This window comes from Prionailurus bengalensis, chromosome B4, assembly GCF_016509475.1.
Source record: "Prionailurus bengalensis isolate Pbe53 chromosome B4, Fcat_Pben_1.1_paternal_pri, whole genome shotgun sequence".
Classification (NCBI taxonomy): domain Eukaryota; kingdom Metazoa; phylum Chordata; class Mammalia; order Carnivora; family Felidae; genus Prionailurus; species Prionailurus bengalensis.
Window position 1 is genome coordinate 15,953,300 of NC_057358.1, and position 14,738 is coordinate 15,968,037.

General features: G+C 41.8%; 1 protein-coding gene across 5 annotated transcripts in view; it reads right to left on the minus strand.

Moving 5' to 3' along the window:
- TRDMT1 (tRNA aspartic acid methyltransferase 1) overlaps window positions 1-14,738 on the minus strand; it is a 77,875-nt gene that overhangs the window by 61,483 nt on the left and 1,654 nt on the right. For 2 of the 5 annotated variants that reach the window (XM_043564687.1, XM_043564681.1), the window contains exon 1: window positions 42-3,729. The exons of 1 other annotated variant lie outside the window; for it this stretch is intronic. In XM_043564687.1, coding sequence (XP_043420622.1) covers window positions 42-105 — 64 coding nt within the window. In that variant the 5' untranslated portion in view covers window positions 106-3,729. Of the gene's footprint in view, window positions 1-41; window positions 3,730-14,738 lie in introns of those variants that run through there. 2 more of the 5 variants (XM_043564680.1, XM_043564682.1) reach the window with 1 other exon arrangement.

A 14,738-nucleotide genomic window follows, 5' to 3' on the forward strand; every position in this document is an offset into this window, starting at 1 on the left:
CGGAGGGGTGAACGTAGGGAGAGGCGGGGTGTGCTCCTCACCTCTCAGCGCCTGGTGCATGCCCCCAATGCCGCTGTACAGCTCGAGGACCCGCAGGGGCTCCATCTCCACGCCGCTGCCGCCGCCTCGCAGCTAGGCCTGCCGGTTCCCCATCTCGTCCTTCCTCCGCCCGCGCTGCTCCCTCGCCTCTGGTTCCGCGGATTTTCAGTTCCCCCTCTCCCGCAGCTCCCGCGCTCGGAGAGCTTCAAGCAGCTTGGGGCCCCGGGGGTGACAGGGGTCAGCGGGGGGACAACGGACACAAAACAGTACGGCCTCCCAAGTGAATAGCAGCCTGATTTACGCTCCATCTTCCTGTCAGAGTGCATTCAGGGACTTTGGAGGAAAACACTAAGCCGGAGCTCCGTAGACGGGCGAAATCTACCTTTGCCTCAAAGTGAATTAACACAGACAGGTTAGAACCCAGAAAACCTCATTTTCCAGGCTCGCTGCTTCACTGTCACTTGGAAGCCTTAAGTGTCCAGACCTCACTAACGTTGGTTTTGTGCACGTACCACGTGCCAGGTTTTGTGGCTGTGCTGGGGTGACAGAGATAAACCAGCCTCCTCCCGCGAGCGGGTCCCAGAGTTAGTTACAAGTTCAGAATTCAGCGGCCATGCAGCAGAGAGCCCCCTGTGCACGCCAGGACAGAGGACGCTTGCTGTAATTGTTAGTGGGGTTCGTTGTACTTTAACGTGGAAAGTATCCTGAACAGAGGATCTGCTGTTAATATAACGCGGAAGTATTTATGTCCCTCCAAGTGCCGGGGCCTTGCTTCTCCAAGATGCTCCAGTGACCACGTCGTCAGAAGCCGGATCACAAAGTAAAACATGGCCATGTGCAAGGGAGGAAATGATCTCATGGTGTGGTGTCATATTGTTCCCATTACCACCACACGTTAACTTTTGTTAGGAAAAACTGGGGAGTGCCACTTGTAATAAGTTAAGAACTGATTTGTTAGAAACTTTGCAAGTGCCCCAATGTAATGTTATAAACAAAAGTATGACTACCCTATCTGAATTATGGAACTGCTCCATTTTGATGTTTCCTATGAAACTTTTTCATTGTAAATGTGTATTGGCCTTTAAGTGTTTTTGTTGGTCACTTATTTCAGATACGAAGGGTGGCAGAAAGACAGCAGAGAACAGAATCTTAGCCCTGACATTGGCAATAACTGATTATGTGACTTTGCACTGAGCCTGGTTTCCCCATCTGCAAAATAAAAGGGAAGGAAGCAGGAGAAATGGGTGCTGAGGGCCCTGCAGCTCTAAGATTCTAAGCCTGAATTAGTTTTTAAGAAAGCGAGTCCCCTTTTGGCCACATGTTAATTATCTGCTCAAATTGAAATTATCCAAAAGACATTTTTTAAATCTGGTGTAAACAAATGTACTCTTTTTTTTTTTAATTTTTAAAAAATATTTATTTTTCAGAGAGAGAAAGAGTATGTGAGTGGGGAAGGGGCAGAGTGAGGGGAAGACACAGAATCTGAAGCAGGCACCAGGCTCTGAGCTCTCAGCACAGAGACCAACGCAGAGCTGGAACTTGTGAACAGCGAGATCATGACCTCACCCGAAGTCAGATGCTTAACCAACGGAGCCACCCAGGTGCCCCCGAACAAAGGTACTCTTAAGCCAACTTAATTTATGGAAATCATATATACACAGTAACATACAAATATAATGCATGAAACAAACTTTTCTAGTATTTGTTACATAATATTAGTACAATAAACACATCAGCACCTATAAAGGGAGCTATGTAGTCACAATGATTTATATACGGTCAACAACCAAAATGTTACACAAACCTAGAATCTGTTTAGCATGGGTACTATAAATCAAAATAAATATGACCAACGATCTTACCCTGTAGGGGAGAGACAGGCCAAAACTATGTGGACGAGTTCGTGGAAAATGCCAATCTCCTGAGAGGGAGGGAGGTAGACCCCCATTCCCACACAGGCTGATTACAAACTGTTCACGCTGATCCTTAAGGGTCTTCACAATATAGCCCCCGACTTATGTTTCTTTCTTAACTCTGTTTTCTCTCCTTCTTCAGCTCTGCTGCAAACTGGAACAGTGGGCATTCCCCAGACATCCTTCGTGTCTCAGTTTCCCCACTCGCGTTCCTTGCTCATGTTCTTTATGTTGCCCAGAAAGGCTAGCCTTCTTCTCTAAATTCTCTGTTGAACGGATTCTTCCTTCTAGAATCCTAGGCTAGAAACCCCGACGTGTTTGGTTCCCTGATCCATACCTTGCCAGCGTCCTGAAAGAGAGATCCTACCTGTTCCTATCGTGAAATCTTTTCAATTCTTTCCAACCCAGTTTCTGCCTGATCCACCACATCCGGATACATGGTATTTCCTCTCTAAAGCATATCACGTGTGATAATCATTTCAAGACTGAAAACATTCGCCATAATCATAATGTGCAACCATCTCCGTGGAGACAACTATAGATGTTAGATCCCCTCAGATTAGGTATGCATTCATGTCCAAACCCTGGCACAAGTTGTGTGAGGTGAGGGTGCCACAGTCAGGAGTAGTTCAGGAGGAGGATAGGATGGGGAGCCCAGAGAAAATGAGGACACACATTGATGACTCTTTCCCAAAGCAAATTACAAATGTTCTTAAAGGAGAAAAACAGCTTTCTAATCCTACAGTTTCCCATAAAGTTATCCTCAGTGACATGTCCCACAGAGCTTATATTCTAATTACAGAAGCTCAACACACTTTCTGACAATACAAATATCAAAAATCAAACCTGAGGACATTCAGTGTTGTTTTCCCTCAAAACACACAAAATACGCTTGAAAAAAAAAAAGCCAAAATGCTAGTTAACATCTGGCACAAAGGAAGCATATCAGAAATAATTAAGGAGCACAATATAACACTAAGACTATGTTAAAAAAATAACAGCATATCTCAGTTATTTAAGAGCTCATCGTATAACTTGAAATCTATCATATTTTGTTCTTCCTCTCCTGCCTGCCATTCCCGTGAACATTAATATCCAACAGAACTAAGACAGTCCGCCAAATGTTTAAAATACTTTTGGCAATCATCTTTGAGTTTCATGATCCAGGCCATTCTTTATTCCCCAGTGAAACGTGATGTGGATTCTTACACAGCCTGGCCGAAGGGAGAGAATACCCTGTTTATGCAAATTTGAATGATGAATACATTACATTCTGGTTTCACCCAGCAAAAAGAATGGTCTTTATGAATTGCATGGAAAATAAAAAAAAAAAGTAGTCATGTGGGAGTAAATTGGCAATAAATGTCCTCAAGAGAGGAAATTGTATTCAGAAGGGATCTGAATCAGAAAGGCCCTGAGAATTCATCTTCCACTTGCAACGTCCTGCTTATTCAAGAAGGCCTTTACATCACAGTACCGATGCGCCAGCATTAGGCCTCAGCTGTGAGCTGTTCCTGAGGGGCACAGCATACTTCACAGAGGGAGACGTTTGCAGTGAAGGCCTTAAATTAGTAGAACATCGTTGTTTATAGTCACCTAAAATCTATTCTTTCTGCACTGATTTTGAAGACCTGTCCCTCTTCGATAATGAGAGCCAAAGAGCATAAACAGGAATCGTAGGTCTGCTGCTTCCTAGCTATGCAACTTTGGGCAAGTCACTTACCCTCTCTGAGCCTAAGCACATGTCTAAAATATGTACAAATAAGACATGTGGTGGCTGTGAGGGCTAGAGGACAATCTGAAGCACGTAGCCCAATGCCTAGCACAACATAAAAGTGTGTTTCATAAACAGCATCTATCGGATGACGTCGTCTAAGTGATTTCATTCTCGGTCCCTTCAACTGTGTCCAACAGTGTGATTCTGACCCCTGCAATTGCTCATCCCCCAATTGGGTGATGCCGGTTTTAGGAGCCACAACTGAACAAGGTCACATCAGCACGCTGCAGAGAGGTGCTTATGGCCACAGACCTCTCAGGGCCCTAAGCGGGGGTTGTGGATGGCATCTAGGAGTGGTCTGGCTTGGAGAAGTATGGATGCGAGGCTGGAAGTCTGCAAGCCAGAGGCATGACCGAGGGGGTGCGGAGCCTAGGAGCGCTGGAAGTCAGTAGACAGCAGCACACATAACCGTCTCGCTCTGAACTCCCACCAAGACCCAGGCAGCTTGAGAGGTAAATCTACAGGTCTGGCAATCTTAGGGGGAAATTGTTAGTGACCTCACCCAGGATGCATCAGATACATGAGTTGCTGAGACTGGGGGTGGAGTAAGGGGAGACCTAGTAATACCATCCGATCACTTACTGACTTTTATGTGCCAAGCACTGAAGAAATATTTAGCTTAAAATGGTTTTAAATGGAAAAACCTCTAACCTATTTCCAGCCATGAAAGTGCCAATAATAAAAACAACTTCGTGCCTTCTGTCCCCTGAACATAAGACTATTTTACCAACTGTACTGACCCTCCACACTGTCCAATAGGGTAACCGCCAGCCACATTTGCTGATCGAAGTTTAAATTAGCTTAATTAATATTGAAAGCGTAGTTTATTAGTCACGCTAGGCATGCTCCAAGTATTTAATAGCCACATGTGGCTGATGGCTACAGTAGTGCTCAGCCAAGAGAGAACACTTCCATCATCACAGAAAGTTTTATTGGAGAGAGTTGCTTGAAAGTCAGTCTCGTGAAGTCATGACCTTAACAGGTAGCCCATCAATAAATGAACAATGTTGAAGTGTGCAGCAAGTGCTTAATTATTGTACCATGAACACTGATTTAAAATAATTCCCCCAAGGGGCGCCTGGGGTGGCTCAGTCGGTTAAGGGTCTGACTTTGGCTCAGGTCATGATTTCATGGTTCATGGGTTTGAGCCCCGCATTGGGCTCTGTGCTGACAGCTCAGAGGCTGGAGCCTGCTTTGGATTCTGTGTCTCCCTCTCTCTCTGTCCCTCCCCTGCTCATGCTGTGTGTGTGTGTGTGTGTGCGTGTGTGTGTGCGTGTCTCTCTCAAAAATAAACATTAAAAAAAATAGAAATTAAATTAAAAATTAATAAATAAAATAAGTGCCCTAAACCATAAGAGACTCTTAAATACAGAGAACGAACTGAGGGTTGATGGGGGTGAGTGGGGGGGACGGGGAAAATGGGAGATGGGCATTGAGGAGGGCACTTGTTGTGATGAGCACTAGGTGTTGTACGTAAGTGATGAATCATGGGAATCTACTCCCGAACCCAAGACTACACTGTATACACTGTATATTAGCTAACGTGACAATAAATTATTCAAAAAAATCACAAAATAATCAATTCAATTCAATTCAATTCAATTCAATTCAATTCAAAAGTGTCCTAAAGAGGGGCGCCTGGGTGGCGCAGTCGGTTAAGCGTCCGACTTCAGCCAGGTCACGATCTCACGGTCCGGGAGTTCGAGCCCCGCGTCAGGCTCTGGGCTGATGGCTCAGAGCCTGGAGCCTGTTTCCGATTCTGTGTCTCCCTCTCTCTCTGCCCCTCCCCCATTCATGCTCTGTCTCTCTCTGTCCCAAAAAAAATAAACGTTGAAAAAAAAAAAAAAGTGTCCTAAAGATATAGAGGAAAAGGAACTCACACAATAGCAAACCTTGTAACCAAATATTTCAGTTCTTCCTCTGATGTCCATTCACCTTGTTCACAAACTGTCACAAAAGAAAAGAGGCAGGAAACAACAGGTGTGTTCTTTCAATGACATGATGAACTTCCAAGAGAAAAAGAACAGATGGAAAATGATGAACTTCATGGTGTCTTGAAGGAATAGTACTTTTATGAAGTGTACTCTAGGGACTTCCAGTTGTAAATACTATCTTATGCTTACCTCAGAAGAAGGAAGAGAATAAATGTGTTTTTTTTAAATCAGAATCATGAGGAAATGTAATTCTAGATTTTTCTACTGAAAAGCATAGAAACCATGCAGTTGGCCCCATAGCTTACCATCTCAAAGTACTCGGTCACAGATGTTTGACACTGATTTTTCTCTTCCAGATTATATCTGAAATGTCTAATTTAAAAATGTTTGGCAATAAATGTTAAAGATTATATTTCAGTTACATTAAGGATAAGGGGATTCTCTATCTTTAAAACTGCTCTCCTACACCCATGGAAATTTAGAGCCGGAAGAAATCTTAAGGACTATTTGCCAGTGTTTTTCCAACTATTCTTAGATGTAGAACCTTTTCTTCGAACAAAATTTCCCCTAGGATCAGGCACAGAGGGTGTGTTCAGACACACACACGGATACACACAGCTGTTGTGTTGTTAAAGCATGGGTAGTAGGGGCCCAGAAGAACTCCGGATCACCTCCCCTACCCTCACCCACCCCTGCAGCTGCCTCTGAGTGACCCCATATGACCCTGATTTCACCCAGTCTTCATCTGACCTCCAGAAAGTTGAGGTCACTTGCCCAAGCCCATGACAACAGCGAATCTGTTATTTGGGTTTCCTTCAGAGGTCTTTCTAGGGCCAGCTATATCACAAGTTAGTACAGAAGATACTCAGAAGGCTCAGCTGTCCCACGCCTGCTGGGCCTCCACCCCCAGAAGGAAAGCCAAGGATCCAAACTAAAGCAGCCCTGATTCCCAGAATACACTGCTTCCTGAGAACAGGTTGGCCTGAGGAATGAAGGCAACTTTTGAGATCCATGAAGGTTGCCTTAACTGATAGGGCAATGCGTTTTGTAAAGATTAAACAAAAAGGTTAATTCTGCTTCACAAAAAAGACACAACCTCAAAGATGCATGACTAAAATGTGTAATTGATTCTGGGCCCAGTTATTTCTACAAAGACACCTTGATGCAGTGCAAGGAACGTGGTCCTTAGAATAAATGAGTCAATATGAATCCTGCCTCTAATACTTTCTTCATTTATGTAACAAGGGTAATATTTGCTAGCAAGGTAATGTCTGTATTTAATCAATAATTAATCGACACAGGTAAAGAGAGACAGTGAGAGAGAGAGAACCTCAGTAACGTGCCTAGAACAATGAATACCGGTTTCCTTCCCTCTCTGAACAACTGTGTCATAATGTAAGTTACATTTCATTCTTTTCTAACAATTACACAGAGAGAACTGTTTTCCTGGTTGGTATGCTTTCAAAAAGGGTATATTACCAAGATACTAATTTGCATTTTCTCTACAAGATGTCTTTCCTTATTGTTTTCTATGATAGCCTTTGTTATGTCAGGCAGGAAAACAAGACTCATGATGGGAATGGAAGAGATAAAAATGAAAGAGAGCTATTCGTACTTTGCTCCTTTTCTCTGCTAATTCGTCAAACCTTCAGAACTGTTTGAAGTAACCAAATCCCCCTAGCCAGATCCAGCAAGGCCAGGAAGAGGAAAGCATGTACACACATCCGACATTCACCACACATACACACACGCTCTACAAAATACTTCATTCTTCTTCGCAGCCTTTTTATTTTTTAGTTGCTACTGTTGTCAATGCTGACAAATTAAAATCCAGATCCAGAGAAAAATCATATAAAAGCATTTTTCACCTTACCCTCGCTAGTCAGGTACTAGTTCAGATGCACGACAGTATCACTTGGGATCGTTATCACACAGTCCATTAGAGATAAAAATAAGCAAAATATAATAACATTATTACTAGGTCTATTCACTCCATAAGAAAAAAAAAACTCAACTTTGTATTTACTTAAAACTGTTAAAACTGATCTTACAGCCTTTCAAAGTCACTTCAGTAAACCTGATACAACATAAGTACCACTTAACCCCAAACTTTCTATTCATGCTGGAATGCCCCAGAAGCCATTAACCCTTCTATTACAGGTTACACTGACTCCCGAAGATCAAGATTGAGTGTTCCATTTCCATCTAAGGTAATTACTGCGAAGTTAAAATATAGTACAAGTCCCAAAGGGATTTGCTCTATGTTTAGTCATTCAGAGAATACAGAGTGACCAAAATAGACTATATTTTAGTGGATGGCAAAGTATGTTTTAATAATAGGATAGTATCCATCATACACATTCACACAGGCCTGTAAGTTTCAAAGAACTTTATGAATGTTTAAAATGCTCATGAATCCATCTAGACCCTATCTGTTTTCTTTTTGAATATTCAGGTGTTTTTTTTTTTTTAACAAAGAATCTAAAGAAGAAAACTTCATATGATTTGCTGAACATCCCATAAATCAATATTCCCCAGATGAACAGATTTATTTACAAATCACCAAAGTACTTTTTTTTTTACAGAAATCAGAAGATAGCATTAATTTTTTTAAAAAATCTAGAAGATATCAAAGGGAATGAAAGAAGAGAGCTGGTATATATTTTGAGGGGGAAAAAATCACATTAGGAGTTAAAAATCATTCTGGTTAGGAAAAAATGTCAGGAATCTGCAGGGCCATCTTTTTTTACTCCTTTCACTTTACGGCTCAATCCTACAATAGGGTGGGAAAAGAATGAAACCAAGAGCAGTATTTATGCACCCTTATAGAGCTCACAGTTTGAAAACCCAAAAGCTTCAGACCTCAGTTCAGTCCCATTACCTGTTCCCTATAGAGGTGAGACATAATTATTTGGAAAACAAATTTTTGTTTATCACCCAAAGTGAAAGGGACCTAATAAGCATACATCAGAAATGCCCAGAGTATTGAAAGCCCAATCCAACTATAAGAGAATAATTCTTTCTCTTTTTGCACTACTAATAAAATATTTATGCCCATCACACGTAATCTGGAAAACAGGAAAATATATGAAAAAAGAAAATTTTAAAAACTACAAGACATAACTATGGCCAACATTTTAGTATTTCTCTCTCTAGTCTTTGCACTAATTATGTTTTACCAAAATCATAATCTTACTGCATTTGTGTTTTTTTAATGTTTTTTCATGTTTATTTTATTTTGAGAGAGAGAGAGAGAGAGAGAGCATGAGCAAGGGAGGGGCAGAGAGAGAAAGAGGGAGACACAGAATCTGAAGTAGACTCCAGGCTTTGAGCTGTCAGCACAGAGCCTGATGCGGGGCTTGGACTCACAGACCGCAAGATCATGACCTGAGCCAAAGTCGGATGCTTAACGGACTGAGCTACTCAGGCGCCCCTGCATTTGTGTTTTATACCTTGTTTTTTTTTTCATCTAACATTGTATCATGACCAGTTCTCCATTTTGATCAAAGAGATGTATCATTCTTTCACATGTTATCTTTAGTTTTTCCCAAATTTTCTTTTTTTTTTTTCAACATTTATTTATTTTTGGGACAGAGAGAGACAGAGCATGAACGGGGGAGGGGCAGAGAGAGAGGGAGACACAGAATCGGAAACAGGCTCCAGGCTCTGAGCCATCAGCCCAGAGCCTGACGCGGGGCTCGAACTCACGGGCCTCGAGATCGTGACCTGGCTGAAGTCGGACGCTTAACCGACTGCGCCACCCAGGCGCCCCAGTTTTTCCCGAATTTTCTAAATAATGCATGCTAATTTGGAGGGGTAAAGCAAATCACAAAAGTAAAAGGAGGAAAAAGACATACCCTTCTAAAAAAAAAAAAAAAACCTTGATTTCATCCCTACCCCTAAAAAACAACCATTTTTAAACTGTTCCCTGGGTATCTTTCCTTCTTGTTTCTGTAGTCCATAAACAACCATAATTTGTGTTCCTAGTCTGTCAGTATTGAACATTTAAGAGGATCCAGTTTTTGCTACCATGAACAGTACATGAATATTCTTGCATATAAATATTCAAATGCTCTGATATTTTCATCAGCTAGAGTCTAGAAGGGGGGGTCACAGGTGAAAGTCATAATTATTACATAAGTTCCTGACGCATATTGTCAAAACCCATTTCCAGAACGATTAGAGTCCAAACTCTCATCAGCAGTGACTGAGAACATTCACCTCCTACATCCACATGAACAAGTGATGTCATTTGAAACCTTTGTCTATCTTGTAGGCCAACAATTAGGGTGTCATTTTTATTTTCCCTTTTTTTGGTTAACATCGAGCGTGAATTATCACATCTTTATGGGACATCTGTAATTTTTTCTTTTGTCAATTATTTTTCACATTTGTCCTTTTGCTTCTGGGATGATAGGAGACTCTTACTGAATTACCACAATTTTATTTTTGTTGTTATAAAGCCGTCAACCACGTGTATTGTAAAAACACTTCCCCGTTCATCAGTTTCCATTGAATTTGGATTGTAATATTTTATGACACAGAAGTATTAAATTTTCTGCCATCAAATACACATAGTTTTCCTTTGTGACTTATCCTATGTCTCTGTATGTTCTTCTCTTCCTTACGTTTCGTTTTTTTTGTTTTTTTTTTTTTCAACGTTTATTTATTTTTGGGACAGAGAGAGACAGAGCATGAACGGGGGAGGGGCAGAGAGAGAGGGAGACACAGAATCGGAAACAGGCTCCAGGCTCTGAGCCATCAGCCCAGAGCCCGATGCGGGGCTCGAACTCACGGACTGTGAGATCGTGACCTGGCCGAAGTCAGACGCTTAACCGACTGCGCCACCCAGGCGCCCCACGTTTCGTTTTTTAAAATGCATTTTGATATGGGGTGCAAGGTGAGGTTTTAAACCTAACTTTCCCGCAAATATCTAGTTTTCCCTTCCCTGGTGGTGTGTAACACTTCCTCTTTCCTCTTTCACACACTATATTCTAAGTTCGTACCATCCCCATGGGGCCTCACTCTTCTTGGGATGTGTCTGCTATTCTGGCTGACGAACCACACTTGCAATTACTGGAACTTTGTCGTACATTATCACACCTAGTAGGAAGTTCCACAATGCCTCTTCTTTTGCTAACCTTTCTTAGCTATTCCTTCCTGTTCTAAGGTCATTTTGGTATCCCCTCGAGATTTGTTACCAGTTACCCTCCCAGCTCTTTTTGGTGGCAGAGTGGCAGAAATAGGATCCCAGGCGCTAGGGGAACACATTAGATGTTCCCCACACAACTTCTGGCTAAAAGGAGTGTGATACAAGCGGCAGTCTAAACGCTTTCAGCTTCACAGGGGAGCTTTTTAGAGTCTCAAGTTCATCTTGAGGCTTCCAACTTATTTTTATTGTATTTTTTTAAGTAAGCTCTATGCCCAAGGTGGGGCTTGAACTCATGACTCCCAAGATCAAGAGTTGCTTTCTCTACCCACTGAGCCAGCCAGGTGCCCCTTAATGCTTCCAATTTATTAAAACCTTTCTAAACCTTGTTAACATACACACACATACACACACACACACACACACACACACACGCTTTGCTTTGTCTAATGTACAGCTCCTCTCAGCTCACCATCTTTGTATCAACTTTGATACACCATAGAGTGAGTTGCCACGCTAAATCCTGTTTAAATTACAGTGTCACACGTGGGGTGCATGGGTGGCTCAGTCAGTTAAGCTGTTGACTCGATTTCAGCTCAGGTCTTGATCTCACGGTTTGGTGAGTTTGAGCCCCACGCTGGGCTCCAAGCTGATAGGGCAGAGCCTGCTTGGGATTCTCTGTCTCCCTCTCTCTTGGCCCCTCCCCCACTCACACTGTTTCTGACTCTCTCTCAAAATAAATAAATAAACTTAAAAAAATAAATTACAGTGTTGCACAAGATTTAGAAGCATCTCCTTCTTTCTTTCTTTCTTTCTTTCTTCTTTCTTTCTTTCTCTTTTTTTGACTCTTGCCTCCTTATCTTCAAACTGTCTCAAAGTTTGACAGACCCAGATACTCTTTCCAAGTACCATCATCTCCCCTGAGCACATCCCCAGATATCTGGGAAAACAAAAAAAGGAAGACACAGGGAGAACAGGGAAGACGAAATGGGAGGACAGGAAAGAAAAGAACACTATGGTAGGAGGCATTGCCAATATTTACTTTAGTACAGAATTCTAATATTTTAGAAGTCCCTTTGGGGCACCTGGGTGGCTCAGTTGGTTGAGTATCGGGTCTTGATCTCAGGGTTGTGAGTTCAAGTCCTACGCTGGGCTCCATGCTAGGGGTGAACTTAAAATAGAATAAACTAAAATAAACTAAAATAAAAGGAGCCCCTTGGGTGGATGGATGCATAGATGAGTATTTAGTCATTATGTTAAGGCTTTGCTACTCTACTACGCCAATCAAGCCCATTTGAGAAAATAACCAAATTGATATTAAGAATTATTAGACAAATACCTACCATACCCAATTTTCAAATTCCCAGCAAATTTTGCGAGGTCCATATAATTTTCACAATATCATCTGGTCACTACAAAAACACATGGAAAAATGAGGCTTATGTGACATTCCAAGTCCAGGTTCGTTTTCTTAGTGTACTAAGACACCACCCCCAGAAGTACCACAAGACAGAAACAGACATTTGGGGCCTGAGTTCAGATCATGATCTCATAGTTTCACAAGTTCGAGCCCCACGTGGCTTCTGCTCCGACAGTGCTGAGCCTGCTTCAGTCTCCTTTTTTCTCTGTCCCTCCCCCACTCACACTCTCTCTGTCTCTCTCAAAATAAACTTTAAAAAAAAAGATAAAAAAGAAAAAGTTATGCCTGCAATGCAAAAAGATAATTTAAACACAATACATAAAATTTTTTGTTTGTCTCCAGATGAGTTTATTTAAGTAGAAGTGGGAATTGTATTTAACAACTGATAAAAGTTAGCAGTTTTTTAACTTCAGCTGAGCACCATTTTTAAACACATTTTTAGCTCCCAAAACAATAAGAGAAGTCAGTTCAAGGGTTAATAACGTAAGACAGGAATACTGTAACTCAGTCACTTTAAAAAACAAAAAGCTACCTATGAGGAAAAGATGAATATCTAAAAAAAAAAAAAAAAAACCCTTGCTCACATTTAAAGCTTAACTTTGGAATTATGTTGTGATTTGGGCACGCAGGAGGTTCCCAATTACATTTGCATGGACACACCATTTTCTCCCTGGCAGCGACCACAATTCTGGGGTGATTGAGGAGTGAGAGCAGCCCCAAAGTGGTCCTTTCCCTTTTTACCTTTGATAGGAGTTAAAGCAAGTTTCATGTAAAGTAGCAAAAGCAGTAGAAACCACCTGCCAAGGTGAAATACACCAGTACAACGCAAAGGAAGGGTTCCACAAAGAGTTACATCAAACTCTTACAACCAGCTATGTATCTATGTGGAAGGTATAAACAAGTTGGAGATGGTTGCAGAGGAAAGTTTTGGGAGAAAGTTGCCAGCGTGCTGTGTGGACTGACCTTTCTGCCAACAAGATCTTTGGGGCTGTTTGCTACTCACCTCAGGTTCAAGGCAAAGAGCGTCACAGGACCACCTGGGAGTTTAAAACTCTGCTCTCATCCTCCTCTGAGTTCTGGTAGGTAAAGTATTTCACTTGGACCAGATCTGAGCCATATAGGGGAGAACTTGCTGTTTTAGATTCTGAGGGAGGATGAGCCCCTGGAAAGAAGTTACCACAGGAAAAAGAAGCAGAGTGTATTTCCGAATGACTTCTTGGGACTGTGGAAGACAAATACGAATGCACCTGTGCATGTCAAGGGCACTTTGGGCAAGACAGCCCAATGATGAGAAGTTCCCACAGAAACACCTGCTAGAAAAAGGGCCCATTTCAAACACATGCCCAATGGAGCGGTGTAAACTCTAGATCACCAACAATAGTTGTCAAGAAAGAACTTTCTTTTCCCCTTCACCTCTTCTCAATGAGCCCTAACCCTAACCAGCAAGAGACCTTAGTCAGCAAGGTAGGGAAGGACGAGGAGAAACGCTCGGTAAACAGAGAGAGAGGCGGGGAGGGGGAGAGAGAAATTCAGTACTCCCTTTTCCTTGTCTCTAGCACACTCAAGCCTGGAGAGGGAAGAAACAGAAATTTAAAGCAAAACCGAAATGTTGATTATGAGGTAGACACGCAGATTATAAATCACTATATTAATTTTCTCTATGAGCAACCATCGGAGAATTGTTTGATTTCATAAGAGTGACCAGAAAAGTCATCGGACCTGAATTTTCACGTGCCAAATGGTCGGGCCATTTCACAAGCTGCCTCCTTGTCTTCTTATTTTCTCCTTCCCTCGACTATTCAGACACATTGCCCCTCTTCAAGCTATCGTTTCATAACGATAACAACACTAATAACGACCCACATTATCGAGTGCTTACCATGTACCCCTCAACTATGTATTTTATATACATCTCTCACTTCGTCTTCACACGCTTCTGTATTAGCAACACCTTCCTTTACATTGGAAGAAATGGAGACTTATCCACGACCTGTGAATTTACCCAGAATCTGACATCTTTCCCCGCAAGAATGAGTGAAATGTAGTCCCTCGGTTCAAAGGATAAAAGATATCAGGCTTGCTTTCCTTAATAAAACATATGCGGATCTCTCTCGTCTCATGAGAAAATGAAAACATTCCACTAGAGGAGAATTAATAGAAAAGTAAACATGGGTATTTTTTGTAATCATAAAATCTGCTGACATACACACTTATTCCAAACTCCTGGATGTCATTATGTCAACAATCACAAAGCCTCCCAACCCAGACACAAAATACCAACAGTCCTAACAACAATATCTAAAATGTGTAATGTTTGACCTTTACAAACTGCATTTTCATATTTTAATCTAATTTTATTCTCACAGCAATCCTCTGAGTAGGGATCACAAATGCTACATTTTTGTTGAGGGAACTAAGATGAAGAGCTTTTAAAAACCGTGATTTACTTAACATCAAAAACTAATACACGACAGAGCCAGCAGTCAAGGAGGTGTATGTCAAAGGG